Here is an 18,517-nt window from a genome sequence, read left to right as displayed (position 1 = left end):
CGCGGTGACGTCACAATGCCTGTAAGCAACGCGCCGCGCTATTGGCCGGGACCTCCGCCGGCGCCGTCGCGTCACCACACACAAAGGCCGTGCTCCGGTTCCCCGGCGCTGATTGGGCGCGCGACCGGGCGCTGATTGGTTGTTAAAGTAGGCGTCCGATTGGGTGTTGAGGGATGAGAAGGATCCAATCGGTGGCGGGCGGGCGCTCTGCGCGCTGATTGGACGAAACGGGGTAGGGTTTGGATCCTACCCTTTGTTGCGAAGCTCCACAATGGGAAGTCAATAGGAGCGGGGCGAGCGGCGGCCCCGCCGCGGGATCCCCCGGGCACCCCCGGCCGGTCCCGGCCGCCCCCGCCGCGGAGCGCCAGCCTCGGCCTGCAGAGCAGAGGCGCCCGGTGGGGGCTGCGAGCGGCGAGGGCCGGGCCGCGGGGTCCCCCCGCCTCCGCCCCCTCTCCCCCGGGAGCCGCCGGTGTGCGGCCGCTCCGCACCGCGCTTGGGGGCGGCCGTGGGGCGAGCGGGGGCCTCGTAAGGGGAGCGGGTCTGGCAGCGCCTCCGGCACATCTTGCCCGGGTTTGTCCTTCCAGATGCCAAGGAAGGGTTGTCACGGGACCTGGATTGGCAGTGGGCAGTGGGGCTGGGATGCGGCTGCCTCATGTCAGAGCCTGACCTTTGGCCCTGCGGAGGGAGCGTTCAGGAGCTGGGGCTCAGCCCCTCTGCGCTGCCCTTCCCCAAATCACACTGATCTGTGGGTCACCTTCACCCCCAAAGTGAGTCACAAAGTTTCATTGTGAGTAGAAATCCAGAATCCGTGCTCCCTCTTGGTGCCATCTTAGCATTTATCTTCCTAAGATAAATAACAAGTCAATAATAAAACTTGTCTTTTGGGGAAAACTGCTGCCTTAAGTTATACCTTGACTTATATCACTGTTTTACTGTATTTGCCCTGACTGTGGAGGCAGGTCCCTGCGCCCACGGGAAGGCTCCCAGGATCAAGAAGAACAGGTCCCAAATGCCCTGGAGTTGCAGCACGTAGGATATGCAGGGAACACAGACGCTCCTGAAGCTGTCCCTGAGGTTCCCAGAGAGGAGAGCAGCTGGGATCACCCACTCTCTGCATGAGGCTCTGCATCCTCGGCCTCTGGGCTCAGAGGATGGCAGGACCAGGATGGAGCTTGGCACGTTGGGAATGTGTTGGGAGCTTGTCCTGCTCCTCCGTGTCCGGGCTGCCACTCAAGCAAACGTGGCACCGTGGTGTGACAGGGCTGTCACGTGTGCCCGGGCTGTTGCTGCCCAAGGGACGTCATCTCCCCTGCCTCTGGTCCTCATTTTCAGGTTCATTTTCTCTCTTCTAAAGGAAAATGTTAATTATTTATCAGAGGCAAAAAGCTGGGAGGTGTGGGTAAACACTCACTGCACTGTTTTGGAAGGTGGAAAAGGAATAATGCCTCTTTCGTCCGAGTTGTTTACACTTAGGGAAAACAAAATTTCTGGTGGTAACAGCTTCTAATACATTTAATTTGTTACTTTTGAGAGCTCCCTGCCCTGTCACTAATGCCAGGAGGCCGGGTGAAACTTTGTTACCAGGAGTTCAGAGTCGCCTTAATTATTACCTTTTCCAGCTTCATAGCAGTGGCTACTTAGACTTCTCACTTTGGAGATACTTAAGATTTTTTTGCTCTACAAAACCCTGGAGAAAAGCCAGGTGTCCCCTGGGGTGGAACAGGGTGAGGGGCAGGTGTACACACAGAAGCTAAGGAAGGCAAACCAGCACACGTTAGCAGAGGTGAAATAAATACACCCTGGGCACATCAGCTGGAGTGTCCTCAGTGTTTCCCCACGGCCTGGCAGGGTGTGTGCCAAGGTGTGAAACAGCTGGAACACAGTGTCAGCACCAGGGTGCAGAGTAAACACCAGCCATGAGGGACTGGAGCCTGTGGCATCCAAATCCCTTTGGACAAAGTGCAGGTCGGGGGTGTTTTCAGTGTGATTCCTCAATAATTAAGTGGCTTTTCCATCAGGTTCATGGCTGACAGTGGCTCTGGTTGGGTGTACAGGTGTGTGTGGAGATACTCACTGAAACACCTGCTCATGCATTCACCAGGAACTGCATCATTCCAGAGCTCTAGCTTTCCATAGAAGGTGGTTAGATGAATAAGAAGGTAATTGATATCCTGTGACTTATTCCTATAAATGCCTGGGAATAAGCTACTAAATCACCTCAGGGTGTAGTAGATACTAAATCGGTACAAATAGAAATTTAAAAAGTAATTTGCCTCCCCAAACCAGCTGCAGAGACCAGGCCTAAAGTTTATTATTAACGTTTCTCAGCCCGTGTGGGCTGGCAGAGGTAGAAGAGGTGTTTGCCCGATAAATGCTGAGTGCCCTTTCCCACAGCGCCAGGAGCGGGTCTGAGCAGAGCCCAAGAGATCAAAGTCCTATTAAAAGAAACTCCTATCATTTCCTCCCCTGGGAGAGGAATTAATTGGCAGAGGGAGCGCTCCACATGGGAATTCGGCCGATTCCTTGGACACGGTTGCTTTGGGGAGGGGGGGGTTCTCCCGGGGGAGGACGGGGAGCCCGTGATCCGATGTCCCAGCAGCCAGGTGCCATTGGTGTCACCTCCTCCCAGGTAGGTTCTTCATGCGCTCGCTGGGCCTTCCTCCCCCTCCTCTTCCTCCTCCTCCTCCTCCTCCTCCTCCTGGGGCCGCAGCGCTGCTCGCGGGCACGTCCTGCGCGGCGCTGTTCCGTGGGTGGGGAGGGCCGCGGAGCCATGAGCGCTGCCAGCACTAAAATAACCTCTGGCCGCGCTCCCGCGTCCACGCGCGGCCCCTGAGGCAGAGGAAGAGGGGGAGGAAGGAAATGAGGCCGCCTGACACAAATAACTCCCGGCCCCTCACCAGCTCCCCTGACCGGCCGTCCCCGCTCCCGTCGGGGCTGGGCCGAGCGGGCTGTGCCGCTCCCGGGGGCGGTGTGGCCCGGGCTCGGTGTCCCCTAAAGGCTCCGGTGCTCCCCCAGGAGCTCGCTGCCATCCTGTGACTCGCTCCTCGCCCTCAGGGGCTCGGTGTTCCCCATGATCTCCGTGTCCCCCCAGGGGTCGGTGCCTTCCCTGCGCTCGGGGCTCTCCCGGCCCCGATCCCGCCCCGCCCCGCCACCGGGGGGCGCCCCCGCGCGCCGCCCCTACCGCTCCGCGCACTACACCTCCCGTCGCGCCCCGCGCGGCAGGAAGCGCGGAGGCCGCGTCGCCGCGGGGCGCCTCTGGGAGTTGTAGTCCCGCCGGCCGGAAGCCACCGCCCGCCGCGTCCCGGGCCGGCGGGCGGCGCGCGCGCGGCGGGACTACAAGTCCCACCCCGCTCCGCGCGCCACCGGGGCGGCAATGGCGGCGGCGGCGCCTGCGCGCGGCGCCCTCCGTGCGGACCGCGCAGAGTGAATAATAAAGGTCTCCTCGGCGGCGGCGGCGGCGGAAGGCGGGAGGCATGTCCAAGGGCCCGGTGGCGGGCGGCCCTGCCGCGGCCGGGCCGGCGAGCGCCGCCAGCGCGCTGCAGGCGCAGCCCGAGAAGCCGCAGCACTACACGTACGTAGAGCCGGGAGCTTCCCCGCCGCCGCCCGCCCGCCCGCGCGCCAACACGCGCCTGACGTCAGCGTGCGGCGCGCGCGGGGGCGCGCGGGGGGACGCGCGGGCACCGGCTGGAACCGGCCTCGGCCGGCGCGGGCCGGGGGCGGCGGGGCGGGAGGGAGGGGCGGGGGATGAGCGACCCCCCCGCCCAACGCCCGTGATGCACCGGGGCCGCCGCGCCTCCCCCGGGGAGAGGGGACCCCCGGACCCCCGGCTGACACCCCCGGCCCCTCGCCCGCCCGTCCCTCCCTCTCGGGTGACACCCCCGCCTGGGGTGGGGGTCGATCCCCCGGGATGTGAGGGCATCCCCCAGGATGTGACAGCCCCGATCCGTTCCGCGGCGGGTGAGGGGACCCGCGAGTGACAGCCCCGGTCCCTCCCCGCAGTGTTGGTGGAGCGCCGGGCCCTGCGGTGACACCCCGGCCCGAGGCTGGGCCTCTGTCCCACGGGATGTGAGGGGACCCTGGGTCCCCAGCTCTGCCCCCCGCCCTCGGTGGGGTCCGTTCCTCCGGGGGTCACCTCGTGGTGCTTTGAGGGGCTGAGGGTTTGGTGAGCTGTCACCCAGGGCTGTCACTGCTGTCCTCCATCCCCTGAGGGGTCTCGGGCGTTCCTTGGCACCTTTGGAGGGAGGTGTGAGGTGACAGGAGGTGCCCAGGGTCGCAGCTTTGGTGGTTGGTGATGGAGCGGGTCCCTCTCAGGGCCGGTGTCTTTGGGAGTGACACAGGTGTGTGGAATATCCCCCTTGGAAGGTTTACATTGAAATCTGGACGAGTGTTTGCTCTGTCCCTGCTTTTGCTGGCCCTGTGTGGGTGCAGTCCGGCTGTATGGGCACACCGTTGGTGTGTGTCGCGTCCATCACTGCAGACACTCCCTCAGGGAACACTTGTTGCTGGAATGTGTCTTTCCTAACCAAAAAATACCAGTTCACTGCCTTGTCCCGGGGAAACACAACCTGTTGGAGCTGTGTGAAGTTGGCCTGTGGTCAGTTGTTGGAGTTGGAGGCTGTGGGATGGGATTCCCATCCTCTTGTGCAGTAGGGATAACGGATTGGGAGCGAGCATTGTCTTTGTGAGGTGGGCTGGCGATGGATGGATGTGGCTGGAAATAGGTCATGTGTTCCCTGTCCTTAAAGGAGAAAACTTCGGAACTGTTCTTTGTGAACAAAATATATGTGCTGAGCCGTTTCCCTTATCATTTTAGGGTGTTGTCCTACAAATACCCTACAAATACTCATATCTCTGGCTTGTGTGGATGCTCCCACCCAAAGTGAGACGTGTGCTCTGTGTGCTTTTAATTTCCATTTTCATAAGGTTGGTGGTGGACTTCCCTGCATCCGCACTGTGATACCTGGAATAAAAAGAGCTTTGAGGAATCCACAGACATGTTCCTGTGTGCCTAGCTGGGATCACAGGCTACCTGCCACCCCTTTCCTTCAGGAATACTATGGCAGAGTGAGGGCTTCCAGGTTTTATTGCCATTGTGAAGATCCTGTCATGATCTTTAGGGAGCTGGCAAGCCACAGTCTCGTAGGCTGTGTGGCTTCTGGTGTGCTCTACAAGTCTGACAGTTTTATGGGGGAAATGGGCATGGAAGAGTCTGCTGGGAATGTTGCTGTAGGGAAAAAGAGGGAACAGGAGCTGCCTGAAGTGGAGTGACACTAGTGATGGAGAAGGAAAACAAGGAGATGAGGTAGAGAAGGTGAGGACACTGGGTAGAGGAAGGTGAAGGTGATAACTTGGCTGAGCATGATTGTGGAAGTAAGGATGTCAAGTATTAGGAAAAACAGAGGAAGAAAGACTTCAAGAAGCAGAAGAGATTGGGAAAGAGGACGGAAATGGGACAGTGTGGAACAAAGCTGGTGGTGCAATTAGCTTATTTCCAGAGGGCAAAACTTGTGTTTTGAAGATGGATGCTATAAATACTTCAGTGAAAACAGTTGCAGAGGAGCTGAATAACCATAAGTGAAAGACGGGTTTGGGGGCTGCTGAGTGCTGACAGTGGGATGTGAGCCATCCTTTGGAAGTCTAGGATGTGTACACTGGGTCACATCAGACTGTAAGCCTCCTCCTGATAACATATGGGAACTTATTTGGTGGTGGCTCATGCGAACAAGTTGTATGTTGTCAAAATGTAAATATTTTCTTCCTTTTTTTTTCCCTTAAATATAGTTTGTTTCCATAAAATGACACAAAGGTTACAAGTTGTAAACTCAAGTAAGCTTAATTATCTGCATACTTTGCTGTTCCCTGGGGACAGGCAATCTGGTGCTGGGGATCTCTCAGAAAGTTTTGGTTGTATTTGTAAGGAAATGTTCCAATTTCTGTATTAGTGTGAATTTCCAAACTCTTGGTGTTAGTTGCATGAGATTTTTTAGATATTTTGAACCTCTGTCTTTCTGTCAGGAAGCCTTTATGTTTACTTTAGATGTGCAGCAAAAGACAATGTGGGAAAAGCAGAGCTGGTGATGCTCTCTCACACCTTTGTCACTGTTTGTTAGCAGAAGAGGCCGAGCTTCCTTGATTTGTGTCCTTTGGTAGCAGTCGTGGTGTGCAGCTGGATATTCCTGGAGACAAGTCCCTGGTAGATGCCAAAGTTTGCTGTTTAATTATGGATGGGCTGCTCCTTGTCTGGGGATGGGATTCCATTTGTAGAACCCCGAGTGAGTAACAAAATACTCCGTGGCTGCTGTTGTGCTCTCCCTGGCTTGCTGGATTAGATGTTCCTGCGTGTGGCTGCTTTCTGTGATCCCACAGCTCCCGTAGCAGGCTGAGAGCAGCATATTCCTGGGAACAAAGGAGTGAGACAGCTCCTTCCTGGGGTTCCTGGAGGCTGGGATCAGCTTGGGGTGATGTGCTCTGCAGGGGCTGCATGGGAAGTGGATTTCATTTGGGTAGGCTCTGTCAAGCCTCAGCTGAGGATTGGTTTTGCAGCGTTTCTCGGCTCTGTCTAGCATGTTATTTCTGCAGGTACCTCTGTCTTTAATGTGTATCTACTCATGTGGGTAGACTTGAGTTGGAAGAAACTGAAAGTGAGCTCTCAGTCACTGAAGCTGTAGGTACAGGGTGCTCTGGGGTGGTTTTGTTTTGGTATGGTTCCTCTGCTCGGCTGCTGGCAGCGTGGCTGGTTTCAGTCAGGCTTGATGCCTTAATTGTGAATTGTAAAGATTGTTTCCACTGCTTGGGTGTTTATTGATCTGGCAGAATTTAGATAAGTGAAAGTGGAGCAGCCCTTTGTTCACTGTGCATTCACCTGAAAGTCAGACAGTTTAATAACTCTGTAGGAAAGCAAATCTTGAGGTAGAGATAAATTAGCCCATTTAATAAAAAAACAGAGAGTCCCTTCAGTTCAGAGCATTCAGAGCACACAGGCTCACAAGCAGCATTGAAAATACTCTGATTCAGGTGATAAACTCTTTGGAACACAGATTTATTGTGCATAACCCAAGTCATTGCTACTCAAGACATTTCTCTTGAGTGTGCCTATCTTAAATATGAGCAGCACCCTTGAAAGTGACCTTCAGGATTCCATGTACCCTCACTTGCGATCTGGGTGAGATGCCTGGGAGCACATCCTGTCCTCTTTTGCAGTGCATCAAGATAAGCTTTGTGATTATGCCTTTGCAGCATCAAAGGCAAAGAACTTGTCTTTCCTTTTGCACAAGGAGAGGAACTGTGGGAAATTCCTGAAGGATTAATACCCTGTATTAATGCTGGAGCTGCATCCACATGGCTGGGCTGTGGTGTAGAGACTGCTGGCTACTGCTCACCCAAGCTTTGCCTTGCAACCATTCTGGTGCCATTTAGGCATTGAAAGACCAGAAGACTCAAATGAAGGACATTGTAAATGGGGATGAAAATGGAGCTGGTGCAATAATTTGGCTATAACTGAAATCAGAGACATTCTTGTGTCTGCATCGTGCCTTGTCTGGTGGTTTCTCAGCCTCAAATAGGAACTCAGATTAGGACAGCAGTGGAAATGTGGGTGAAGAAGAAGTAAAAATACCAAGACCATAGGTATGCTTATTTTAAGCCTTATCTCAAAATTGAACATGTGAATTCAAAAATGCACCTCAGAGCATCCGTTGTAGCAGAGTAATCCTTATCTCCTTATCAGTGGACAGTGTCTTACCACTGGCAGAGCAAACAGGACATGTCTGATCTCAAAGGTGCAGACTGAGTGTCTGTGGGAAGAAAACCAAAACCCAGATGTGTAGCTAACAATTTTTCAGGGTTGCTGTTTGCTCTTCTAGGTCCCATAACATTTGCCTGCATGGTCTGTCAGATTGTACATTTGATCTGCTTGAGTTGGGTGGTCTTCACACCCTACTGCACGAGTTGAGGCTCTGGAAATTGTTTTTAGAAACCTTTTGTGTTCTTTTTAAACCATCAGGACTCTTAAAATAACAAACTGCTGCCCTAATTCTGCTTTGGTTTTACTGGTGATAACCCTTAGATCAATAAGCTGATATGGACTTATACAAGTTATAGAAACTAGCCCTGTTTTTAAGCAAAAAAACAAAAAAACCAAAAAAAAACCCCCCAAAAAAACCCACCTCAACAAAACAAAACACAAAATTAAGCAAAGGAAAAAAAATACCCAAATAACCCAGAAAACAAAAATAACAAAAAGAAGCCCAGGTGTTTTTAGGTTTCAGGTTTGGTAATAAAGCACAGAAGATGTGGAATAGATCATGTTATTATTGTATTTTATACAGTGTAAGGTAATACCCTTAGGAAAGCACAGAGTGAGTCAATACTTTTAAACCTGGGACTTACCAGTGGTCCACTACATCATTACCTGTAAATGTCATCTTATCAGGAAAGTATCAACTTGTTATTATTATTATTATTGGTATTTTTTGAGTCTGTGTGAATTTCACTGAATGCACGTCCACTGCCAGCTGTTATTAGGAAGTGTGAATAGTTACAGGAAGTTGGAAATATAAAGTGCTGGAGTGTGAACAGGAAGAGCTGCCTTCACAGTATGCTCTCACCACCAAACACATGTGCTGAAAATAACATTTTAGATTTTATGGTTCTTCAAAGGCTGAGTGTTGAAAGGCTCCAGCTTGAGAGAGGGGCTGGCAAGGGGCATTTGGGCCCAATCTGTGCCCCAAATGTGTTGGGGCAAAAAAGAGTTTTTCCCTCCTGCTGAAGTGGGGCTGGACCTGTGCTTTGCCTGCTGCATTCCCACTTCTTGAGTACTTCTGGATATCAGTCTGACAGGGAATTCACATATGGATAACAGCTCTAGAGGTGTCATATCAATATTTTGCCAAGCAGAAACCTTTGTGTACTGCTGTGATGTTCTCAGAATTAGTTTTGGTCTGGCAAGGTTTGGTGTTTCAAAAACCCAAAACTCTGTGAAAGAGGAGAGGGGTTCAGTGGTGCAGAATTGTTTCAAAGTGGAAGATGATTCTTTAATTTTTAATGTAATAAAAAGTGTTATGTTGATGATTATCTGTTGCTTACATTAGCATATAGGATAGTTTTTTGTGGCATGGGAGGCAGTATTAAGGTTAATAATTGTTCTATAAAGTCAAGAACTTGCTGATTCTGTGGGTCCCTCCCAGTTCCATTTATTCTATGATCCTGAGAACCTCAGAGCTTGGAGTTTCCTATTATATAAGGTTTTCTCATTTTGTAAGTTTATGTATTGTCTAGTATTTTTTACATCATGTGACTTTATTTTAAGCAGCATTCTGTTGGAATTCCAACATTTTATTGTCTCTAGAGCTATTCTTCTTCCAGAAGAAGGTTTTACTATCTTCCAGGAGCAGCTGAAACACTGATCCTTCTTATTCCAAAGGATCTGATCAGTGCTCTCAGGAAAATCTTCTTGCAGTGCCTTCCAGCATCCCTGCCTGGCTGCTTGCTGTGTGTCCCTGCCCCTGTGACAGCATGGCAGGAGGGAATGTGTCAGGACATCAGTTAATCACACTTGTTGTGTGGCATATTAGCATGAGCTGTCACTGAGGACTGTGTTAATGCACCCAGCTGAGCCTGGGCAGGGACACAGCCCTTCTGTGGTCCCTGGTAAAGGAGCTGTTATTTCCGAGAGAGGAGCAAAATAAAAAGGCAATAATATCTTTAATTGCTGTGTTGAGGCTCGTGGAAACCTGCTTGTCAGGACATGAAGAGCTGTGTTCACTTTCAGAGGATGCTGAGGAGAGGTTTTTGTTCCTTCCATTAACTTTCTGCTTTTAAAAACTTCATAAATCTTTTTGAAAGCAGCAGAAATAGGCTGAAAGAGATGGTGAGAGGTTACCTGGTCCCTTTGCCCAGGAGTCACCTACATTACTCTAGCTAAGATTTTTTTTGGGGTCTAATCGTCATTGATTTTTAATATTGTATCAGTTTCCACTTTAAACTGGATTTTGGTGAAATTGTGAATGATAAGAGGGAGTAAATCACAGCACTTTCTATCTTATAAAGAATTTATGTACTCTATAAACTTTCTGTAACGTTCAGCAAATCAGGTACAGAGCTGTTGCTGAAAGCTGTGTGTGCACAGAGCCAGCCAGCAATTCCCCCCCAGTGTCCTAAATTAATGGGTGGTCACGTGCCAGCAGGCTGTGGAGCAAGTGCTATTTCTTAGCTACATTTGTCCCCTCTAATTTATTGAGAGAGAGTTTGTCTTTTATATCAGGGCATCAAATATAAGGAGCCTCAGCAGAAGGGTGCACAGGGAGATGCTGAAGGCTTGTACCTTCCCAAACTCCTCCTAGTGATGACAGCCAATTTAGATGCTTGTGATGATTTACTCAGCAACCTCTTGTCTTGTGTATTTTGATCAGTGCTTGATGCAGTTAATACCAGCTTGACATTTGAAATATCAGTTGGAATGAATGTTCCCTTGCAATGAATACCAACAATTCCTTCTTTCCTTTAGTTCTGGTGCAGCTTCTGACTCACAGACCCTCACCCTGCTGTAGTATTCATTCAGGTTGAGGAGGTGATTGTTACAACAAGGAAAGTTCTATGTTTTATTTGAAATAAATATTTTAAGCACTGAAGTGCAGTGATGGCAATAAAAGAGCCAGATCACTGAAATGCTCAATACTGGCCTGATTCTTATATCTTATTAGAAGTCAGAGACATTTAATTGAATGAAGTTGTCAGAACAGTGGTAGAGAAGAAACTTGCACTGAATTTGTGGTCAAACAAAAAAAATCTCCTACCATCTCTGTCTGTTGGTCAAAATGGCCAATCCATTTCAGCAGAGCATATACTGCCTTCCTAAGACTGATGGTACTGTTAAGCGCAGCTAAGAAATTAAGGTGGGATGTCTTTTTATTATTGTATGCCTAAAATTTGATTTGATTAATATGCAGCCATGGCCATATGAAAGGGGAATTAGTTTTTTGAAACTATTCTGGATGAACTTGGAACCAGAACTTGGGGGTTGGGACTGGGTGATTGCAAAGGTCTTTTCCAACTCAGGCCATTCAATGAATGGAATGGCTGAAAATATGAATATCTGAAAAAAAATTAAAGTCACTGTTAAAGAATTAAAGTCACTATTCTATGATTATCTGTAAAAAAAGAATTCAAGTCAGTATTATTTGTTATCCTTTGTCTTCAGCATGTCACCGCAGCTCAAAAAGAAGCTGTCAGTCCACGCCCAGTATGCTCTGAGGTGATTTTTTTTTTCTCCTCTAAAGTTTTCAATAGCCCATGAGTTTTCATTGATGGCACTTGACTGTTACTGTCATAGCAGAAATGCAAACAGCAGATGCCTGAGGACAACTGTGCAGCTTTACAGCAACAAAAAAAAAATATTGTTTGCACGTTTAAAATATCATGAGAGTGCCACCAGATTTATCAGTGCATTGATTAGCCCAAGTGGGAAGTGATAGGCTGTGGCAAAGCCTGGGGTTTGCCTGCTTTCCCCTTGGAGGAGAGGTGGTGTCAGCATGCAGTGGAGCCTCGTTGGACACCAGAGTGTGCAGGACATTTATTCAGAGCTGTGCCTTCTGTGTGGAGGGTTGGAATCCAGTCCACTGGGCCACAGCAGGCACAGATGAAGTCTGATTTGAGTGCTGAGCAGAAAAGAAAATTGATTGAATGGTTGACATTGATTCTTCAAAATCAACCAGGGTTGGCTTTTATCTCTGTGCTGGCACATGGGTATGCATGCAGGTTCATGCTTGTTAGATAATCACTGTGTTTTGTTTCAAACTCACAGCAGAAAATGTCTGTTCACAAATGAAAGCCTTTCCAAAGAGGCTGCTGGAAATCTGGTTGGTGTTTAACCTGAGAAGAAGCAGATGCCATTTAATTTCCAGTGGAGATTGGGCTGGGTGAGAGCACTATAGAGCTGTCATGTCATGTGGAGCTTTGGTTGTCTGGTTTTGGTCCTGTGTAAATACAGCCCTTCAAATAGCTCATGTTCTGTCTTAAAACTTGTGAGTGTGGGGCTGCAGCTGATCTGTGAGCTGTGTGTTAAATTCATGGGGGTCTTGGCGTGGCCAGGAGAGGGAAGGCTACTGTGCTCTGTTTCCAAACACAGACAAAATGTTGAGGCTTAGCTGGCTAAAGATGCTCATAACAATCTGCAGCTGAGAGCCTGAGCTGTGGAATAGCTTGTATGGAAATAATATTTTTCTGAATTGCCCATTATGAATTCTTGCATGTGGGATGTTTTGTTTTAGGGAACTAGCAGAGTGAGTAACACAAGTTTTCAAACAGCCCAGCCCTGTTCCCAGCCTTCCCTGGTGTTTCTACAGTTGTAAGCCCTGGGTAGGCTTTGTTAGTGCTTGAATTGGTGGTGAGAGAAGTGCAGTATAGAAAAAACCTTTGCTGGAAACTGGAACTTTAATTTTTACAGCACAGGACATCAGGGTGTTATTCAGACTTTAATTTGTTGTGCCAAACCTGGTGTGTGTTACCCCCACCTTCCTGAGGCTACAAACACTAACACTGGGATAAAGAGGCATCATCCATCCCATCCATAAGAGATGGGATAATGTAAGTTAATATATGAGTTAATATAAGAGAGAAAATTTACCTGGCTATAAGCTGAATAAATGACCATAATAGATAAGTCTGGGGATGGATGTTTTTTGTGAAGTAATTAGTAGTAGAATATTTAACTGCTCATATTTAAGCATATGTTGCTACATTGTGCTGACAACTGAAGCAGGTACAGACCCTCAGCAGTGTGCAGCTGTCTGGATGCAGTGAGCTCCAGTGTTTGCCCTGCAACAGGCTCGGCCCACGTTACTGAAAAATAATTATTTCCATATGATCCTGTTTTCATAGACTCAGCACTTACACAGGTGCTGTAGGGAAGGCTTAATGACAACTAAATATTTGTGGAGCAAAAACCAACCCAGAGAAGGATGAGGGTTGTTTCAATCGGGGTGTTCCATGTTTGAAAACAGCAAAGTGTGCTTTAGGCACAGTTTACATAAACTAACGGTGTCAAATTGCAAATATGTCATTTAAACTTGGAAAAATGGGCTGTGTGTTTAAAACATTGCATCAACTGCCTAAATATTGAGTTAATTTCGAGGTCATGTCTAATACATATTCATTGCCAAGTAATTTGGGAAAAAAAGGATAACTAACTCAAGGAAATGTAAATGTAAGTTCAAGGCTTTATGCAGAATTCTGGATCTTGGTGAATGGCTTTTAAGGAAATGCATCTGAAATGGAGTGCCATTAAGTGTTTGCCTTTGCCAGTGCTTGGGTTATTTTAATTAAAAAGGTGAAAGCTCTGTGTAAACAAATACTTGTGTTTGAAATGGATTTGATTGGTATGACTTGGTTATATACATTTCATGGTCTGCTGATGCAACAAGTGCCTGCTTTTTAAAGACAGTACACCATCAAAAAATGACTCAAATTGCTTTATTTGTCAGATTTTGAGTGACACAACTCAAGGGGTGCCAAGCAAAGGGATGCACAGCTTCCAGAAAGTCTCAGCAAGGAGCTCTTCCCCAACACCCAGGGCAGGAACGCAGTTGTGACTCGTGGAGCTCATGTCTTGGCTGCTCACAAATGTGATAAATGTGGGTTTTATCAAGTGAGCTCTGGCTTGAAAGCCTTGATTTTTGTTCCTCATCAGGACAGTGTTGATGAGCTTCTCTGCTGCAGTGTGGCATTTCTCTCCAAACAAAGCCATTTTTGCTATAACTGGAAACTGAACAATGTTTTGCCTGAAGTTGGTGCAAATCTGTCTTCCCATGATGGGCCTGCACCACACTTCTCTGTTTTCCCTTCATTTTTCAGTGTAGACAAGGCACAACTGTTTGTCTGACTTTTTCCTTCTAATTGAAAAACATCCTGATGGTTTCTGATAGTTGCCAACACATGTTATTTTTAGCCTGAACTTTTGCAGTCACTCAGTTATCTATGAAGCATTGGTGATACAGAATTCATTCATCGCGGCTGAAATAAATTCACTGTGTTCTTGTCCAGCCTCTGTTCTCCTTTGAAATCCAGAAATGGAGCTCCAGCAGGGATCAGGTTACTGTTGGATGTGACTGTGTGCATTTTGGTGTGTTATCCTCAGTTTCCTGTAGTCTGGCAGTTTGTATTTTACCTTCTGCAGTACGCTCTGCTTTTCCATTTGGAAGCACCCAGCTCAACTTTGTTTGCTAAATCATTGAGATGCTGAGAAAATGGAAGAGTTGAGTGGTGCCTACCTATTTCTACAACAAAAACTGGGGGAGCAATGGGTTATAGATGTGAGCAGTTGTCATTTTGACCACTGAGGTACACAGTGAGTTGTAAGAAGTCTTAAAACAAAAAAACTTCCACAACCAAACAAACCCAACTCCATGCATCTGTAATAAGTCTCTCCAACTCTCACTTTCTTTATTTGCCCTTAGACTGACATTGTTGTCAAGCTCTAATGGAGGAGGGGAAATCTAACAGCTTTAAAATCACACACTGCTGTCTGTGTGTGACCTTTTTCCAGTTGATGGTTCAATTTATTTGGGTGATAAAGAAAACACTGAGGCATGTGAAGTCTATCTTCTTGACAGATCTGAGCTTACTGAAACTTTTTCCTCATCCTTTTCTCCTTCCCTACATTCACAGTCAGCCTTTTGTTTTTATAAAGTGATCCATATATTTTTCTTTGAGATTTAAATGCTTTCTAATCTTTTCAAGGTTTACAGAAGTGCACCTGGCTGCTGTGGGTGTGGAGAGGCAGATGGACTGATGGTTCTGGAGATGTCCTGAGAGAGATGTTTGCCTTTTGTGCCAGGTGTGCGTGGTGTATGCAAAAAGCTTGGTGTGTGAAGTGTGAGGGCTTGGTCAGGTCTATGATGTTATTTTTCTAAATACTATTAAATGTGGTAAAAGGGGAAATATCCAATGTTGGTGAGCCACAGTAGCTGATAGACCTCATCTAGTAGGTGAGCATCCCTGCCCATGCAAGAGGTTGGAAATAGATGATCTTTAAGGTCTCTTTCAACCCAGACCATACCTTGACACAGATTCCTAGTAGAACTTGATGAGAATTATTCTTGGAATTATGATTGAAATTTTGAAGATTGCTGCTAAAAGTGTTTGTTATTGTTTCATATTCAACAGTGACTCATGTGAGGCTCTGTTTCAATATTAAATTACATCTGCCAGTCAGTAAAAAATATTTATTGAAACAGACTTGTCTTAACTTCTGCTCTTACTAGAAGGACACTAAACATTGCAGAGCTGTAAGCCAGGCTGCTGGAGGTCTGCAGCTACTGGTTCAGGGGTTTGCTTGACTTGTGCCACCCCTGGGAACAAGGAACTACAACTCCCATGAAGTCAGATTGTTTCACATCTTTCCTCCCAAATTCCAAGAAATCTTGGGAGTTGAAGACTCTGCTCCCTGTCAGGAAGCTTTGCATTGAAACTTCCTAAGACATTGTGTGAGTACTGGTATAGAACTCTCCGAATTATTTTTGAACAATCCTATTCTTTAACTCCATGTTTTTATCTCGCTTATTCTGAAACATCTCCCTTGCCCCAAGAGCAAAACCTCTTGAGCAATGTCAGAGCTGCATATCATGGGTGTTCTCTATCAGTAATATGTTAAATGAAAGGTGTATTAGTAGGATTTTTATTGAGTATCCTGTTGGAATAAGTAGATTCTGTCATGCACCACTGACTCATTTCAATTGGAATACCACAGTTCAGTAAAAGAAAATAATTGAGTCATGAGTTTCTTACTTAAAGTGTGTCTGATATCATCTTTTGCAATAAAATTTTATGAGGGTGAAATGAATTTAGAGAGCTGATTTAATATGGACAGCTCTTTTCCTCTTGTGTTGGGGTGGCTCTCTGAGCTTAAGAAGAAAATAGCAGTTTTGAAAATAATCCCAAAAGATAACATTATTGAATTAGAAATATCAGTATCTATAGTTAGATATTTTCTCCTGGGTTTTGCAATGCTGTCTACTGAGCAGACAGTCTGTTGGATAAGCACACCCTGGTTTGCTTCAGATAATTTTATCTCTGTTAGCTTAAACCACTAATTTAAATTTTTAAGTGAAGCTGCTGGGAGATATATATATATATATATATATATATATATATATATATATATATAAATATATATGTTTGGGGGTGTTTGGTTTTGGGTTTTTTTTAAAAATACCTTTCCTAACCTGAATTGGGAAAACTTTCTCCATCCTGCTGTCTGGACAGATCGGTGCCACTCTGAGCTTCTAGAGGAGGAAAGGTGATGAGCAGCTGAGAGCAGTGACCTCTCAGTCTGCATTTTTCAGGAAGGATATGAACTGGGACCACCTGAGACTTTACAGAGAGGTCCATGGCCTCATGCAGTCCTGTCTGAAACAGCAGGACATGACTGATAGAAAAATGCCAACAAATGTCCCCAGCATTGCCATGTACTTTTGTGCCAGTGAAATGGCATTTTTGCCAGTGCAATACTTTGAGAGAAGGCACACATGACTAAAATAAGTGGTAATGGCAGAAGAGCATTTTCTCCCTGATATCTGAAATCTTATCAGGAGTGTAAGACTTTGTTTGAAGAAAAAACCAGAACAAAACAGGGAAAAAAAAAACCCTAAACCAAAATCCAAGACAAAACACACAACCTAAAAATTAATTTGTAGATTTCTTATTAGATTTGCCTCTGGGGGCTCTTCTGGACAAGTGGCTGAGAATCTCTATACAGCCCTGAACTAATAATTTCTAATATTAATGCTAATAACAAAGTGAAGAGCCCACAGCAAGCTGGACTTTGGGAGCAGCCCAGTTCTGGGCTGCCCTCTCTGGGTTTGCTGTGCCCCAGGAGCAGCTCTGGGAGCTCAGCCAGCACCAGTGGCTGTGCCCTGAGCCCTTTTACCTGCTGTAAAAGCTGCTCCAGGTTTCCACTGGTGTGACACAGACCAGCAGTGCTGCCACAGCCTCTCAGCAGAGCCTTTCCCCAGTGCCAGAGCAGTTTCAGGGGTGTAAACACACCCCCACCCGTGTGTGGAATGGAGGTGATGGTGGTGTTAGATCTCACTGCTGCCTGCATTGCAGACTGTGTCCTAGGCTGCATTAGCCAGACTATAATGCTATATTGCCTCATGGTTTTCTCTCTGCTGTCATTCTGCTGCAGAAGGTTCAGGTGCTGTTTGTGAGCCTCTCTTTGGGAGGAATTTTGGCAGAAAGGGGGGTGACCTGGAAGAGCAAGAAGGGCTGCAAAGGAGAGCAGCTCGTCTTGGGACCTCCATAAAGATCTCAAACAGTGTGAGGGGTGTTGGAAGAAAAGCAGAGCCTGGCTTTGCATCACAGAAGCCACAAGAGTTTTGAGGAGTTGGTTTTAATCTTTTCATTTCCTTGCTCCTTGGTATTGTTTCTCTCCCTGGGCTTTCTGATCCCTCTGTTAGAAAGCAGAGGCTGTCTTGGCATCAGTGTGCATCTTCCAGTGATTTCTGGGAGCTTTGGGTTAAGGCTTTTATGAGGAATTTGGAGCTCAGCTGTGCATTACCAGCACATTTTCCTGAATTGAGCTCACTCCACTGGATGTGTGACTTGGGTCAAGTTTGACAGGAAGCTGCAGCCCTGGAAGCAGGATGGGTGCAGGAATGCTCTCTGCTTGAGCACACCAGTGTCAACCAGAAAAGCTGCAGAAAAGCAGGAGATCTCTGCACCAGGTGGCAAGGAGGGGACCAGGACATGGCTGCAATTGTGGAGGATGAAAATGAAAGTTCTAGGTTAAAAATTCTTGTTGGGTTCTCTCTTTGTTTTGTTTTTTGGGTTTTTTTTTCTTTTTTCTAGGTTTGATTTTTTTTTCTTCTTCCCCCACTGCACCCATCTTTTTCCCTGCAGCTCCCAGAGCAGGTTGCTGCTCCATTCCTCCAGGGCAGAGGGGGAACTCCTGCAATTCCAAGCTGCAGAGGTAAACACTTGCTACCCTGCCCTGGAGACTCAAGCTGCTACTGGCAATTAAAGACAGTGAGCACCTCCCCTCTAGTGTAAATAATTGCAGAATAATCACTGCCCCTTCCCTCATCCCAGAGGAAGTGGAATTTCAGCAGAGTAGCATTGAGGTTTTCTAATGCTTTGCTGCACCTGTTGGTCTCTGGGAGTTCCTAAAACTACTCCAAGAACCTCTTCTTGTCCTCCTAGGGAAAAAAACTTTCATTTCCAGCAGCGTCCGTCCTGTTTGACAGCAAGTTCAGCTCAGCCTGGGGACTTTGATCTGCATTGTTCTGGCCAGTCTTGTCCTATTTGTTTAGAATTGCATTCATCTTTGTTTACTAGGGCTCATAAATGGTAACATTTCCTCCAGGAATCTGGGTGTTGCTGTTGATGTTAATGTTGTATCAGAAGACAGTGCTATGTGCTTTCCACTTTTTAAAAATTACATGAGTATGAAAATACAACGAATACCTACTTTTTTTTAGAAAAAGAAATATAGAAGTATAAAGTAAGTATAAGTATAGAAGTATAA

General features: G+C 47.2%; 1 protein-coding gene across 7 annotated transcripts in view; it reads left to right on the top strand.

Annotated features, from left to right (window-relative positions):
* Window positions 1-3,344: 3,344 nt before the first annotated feature.
* UNK (unk zinc finger) overlaps window positions 3,345-18,517 on the top strand; it is a 45,056-nt gene continuing 29,883 nt past the window's right edge. For 3 of the 7 annotated variants that reach the window (XM_077188343.1, XM_077188341.1, XM_077188340.1), the window contains exon 1: window positions 3,346-3,571. In XM_077188343.1, coding sequence (XP_077044458.1) covers window positions 3,474-3,571 — 98 coding nt within the window. In that variant the 5' untranslated portion in view covers window positions 3,346-3,473. Of the gene's footprint in view, window positions 3,572-18,517 lie in introns of all 7 variants that reach the window. The other 4 variants (XM_054645307.2, XM_054645308.2, XM_054645306.2 and 1 more) reach the window with 2 other exon arrangements.

This window comes from Agelaius phoeniceus, chromosome 19 (assembly GCF_051311805.1).
Source record: "Agelaius phoeniceus isolate bAgePho1 chromosome 19, bAgePho1.hap1, whole genome shotgun sequence".
NCBI lineage: Eukaryota > Metazoa > Chordata > Aves > Passeriformes > Icteridae > Agelaius > Agelaius phoeniceus.
The sequence above is the reverse complement of the archived record's forward strand: the minus strand, read 5'-3'. Positions and strand labels throughout refer to the sequence as shown.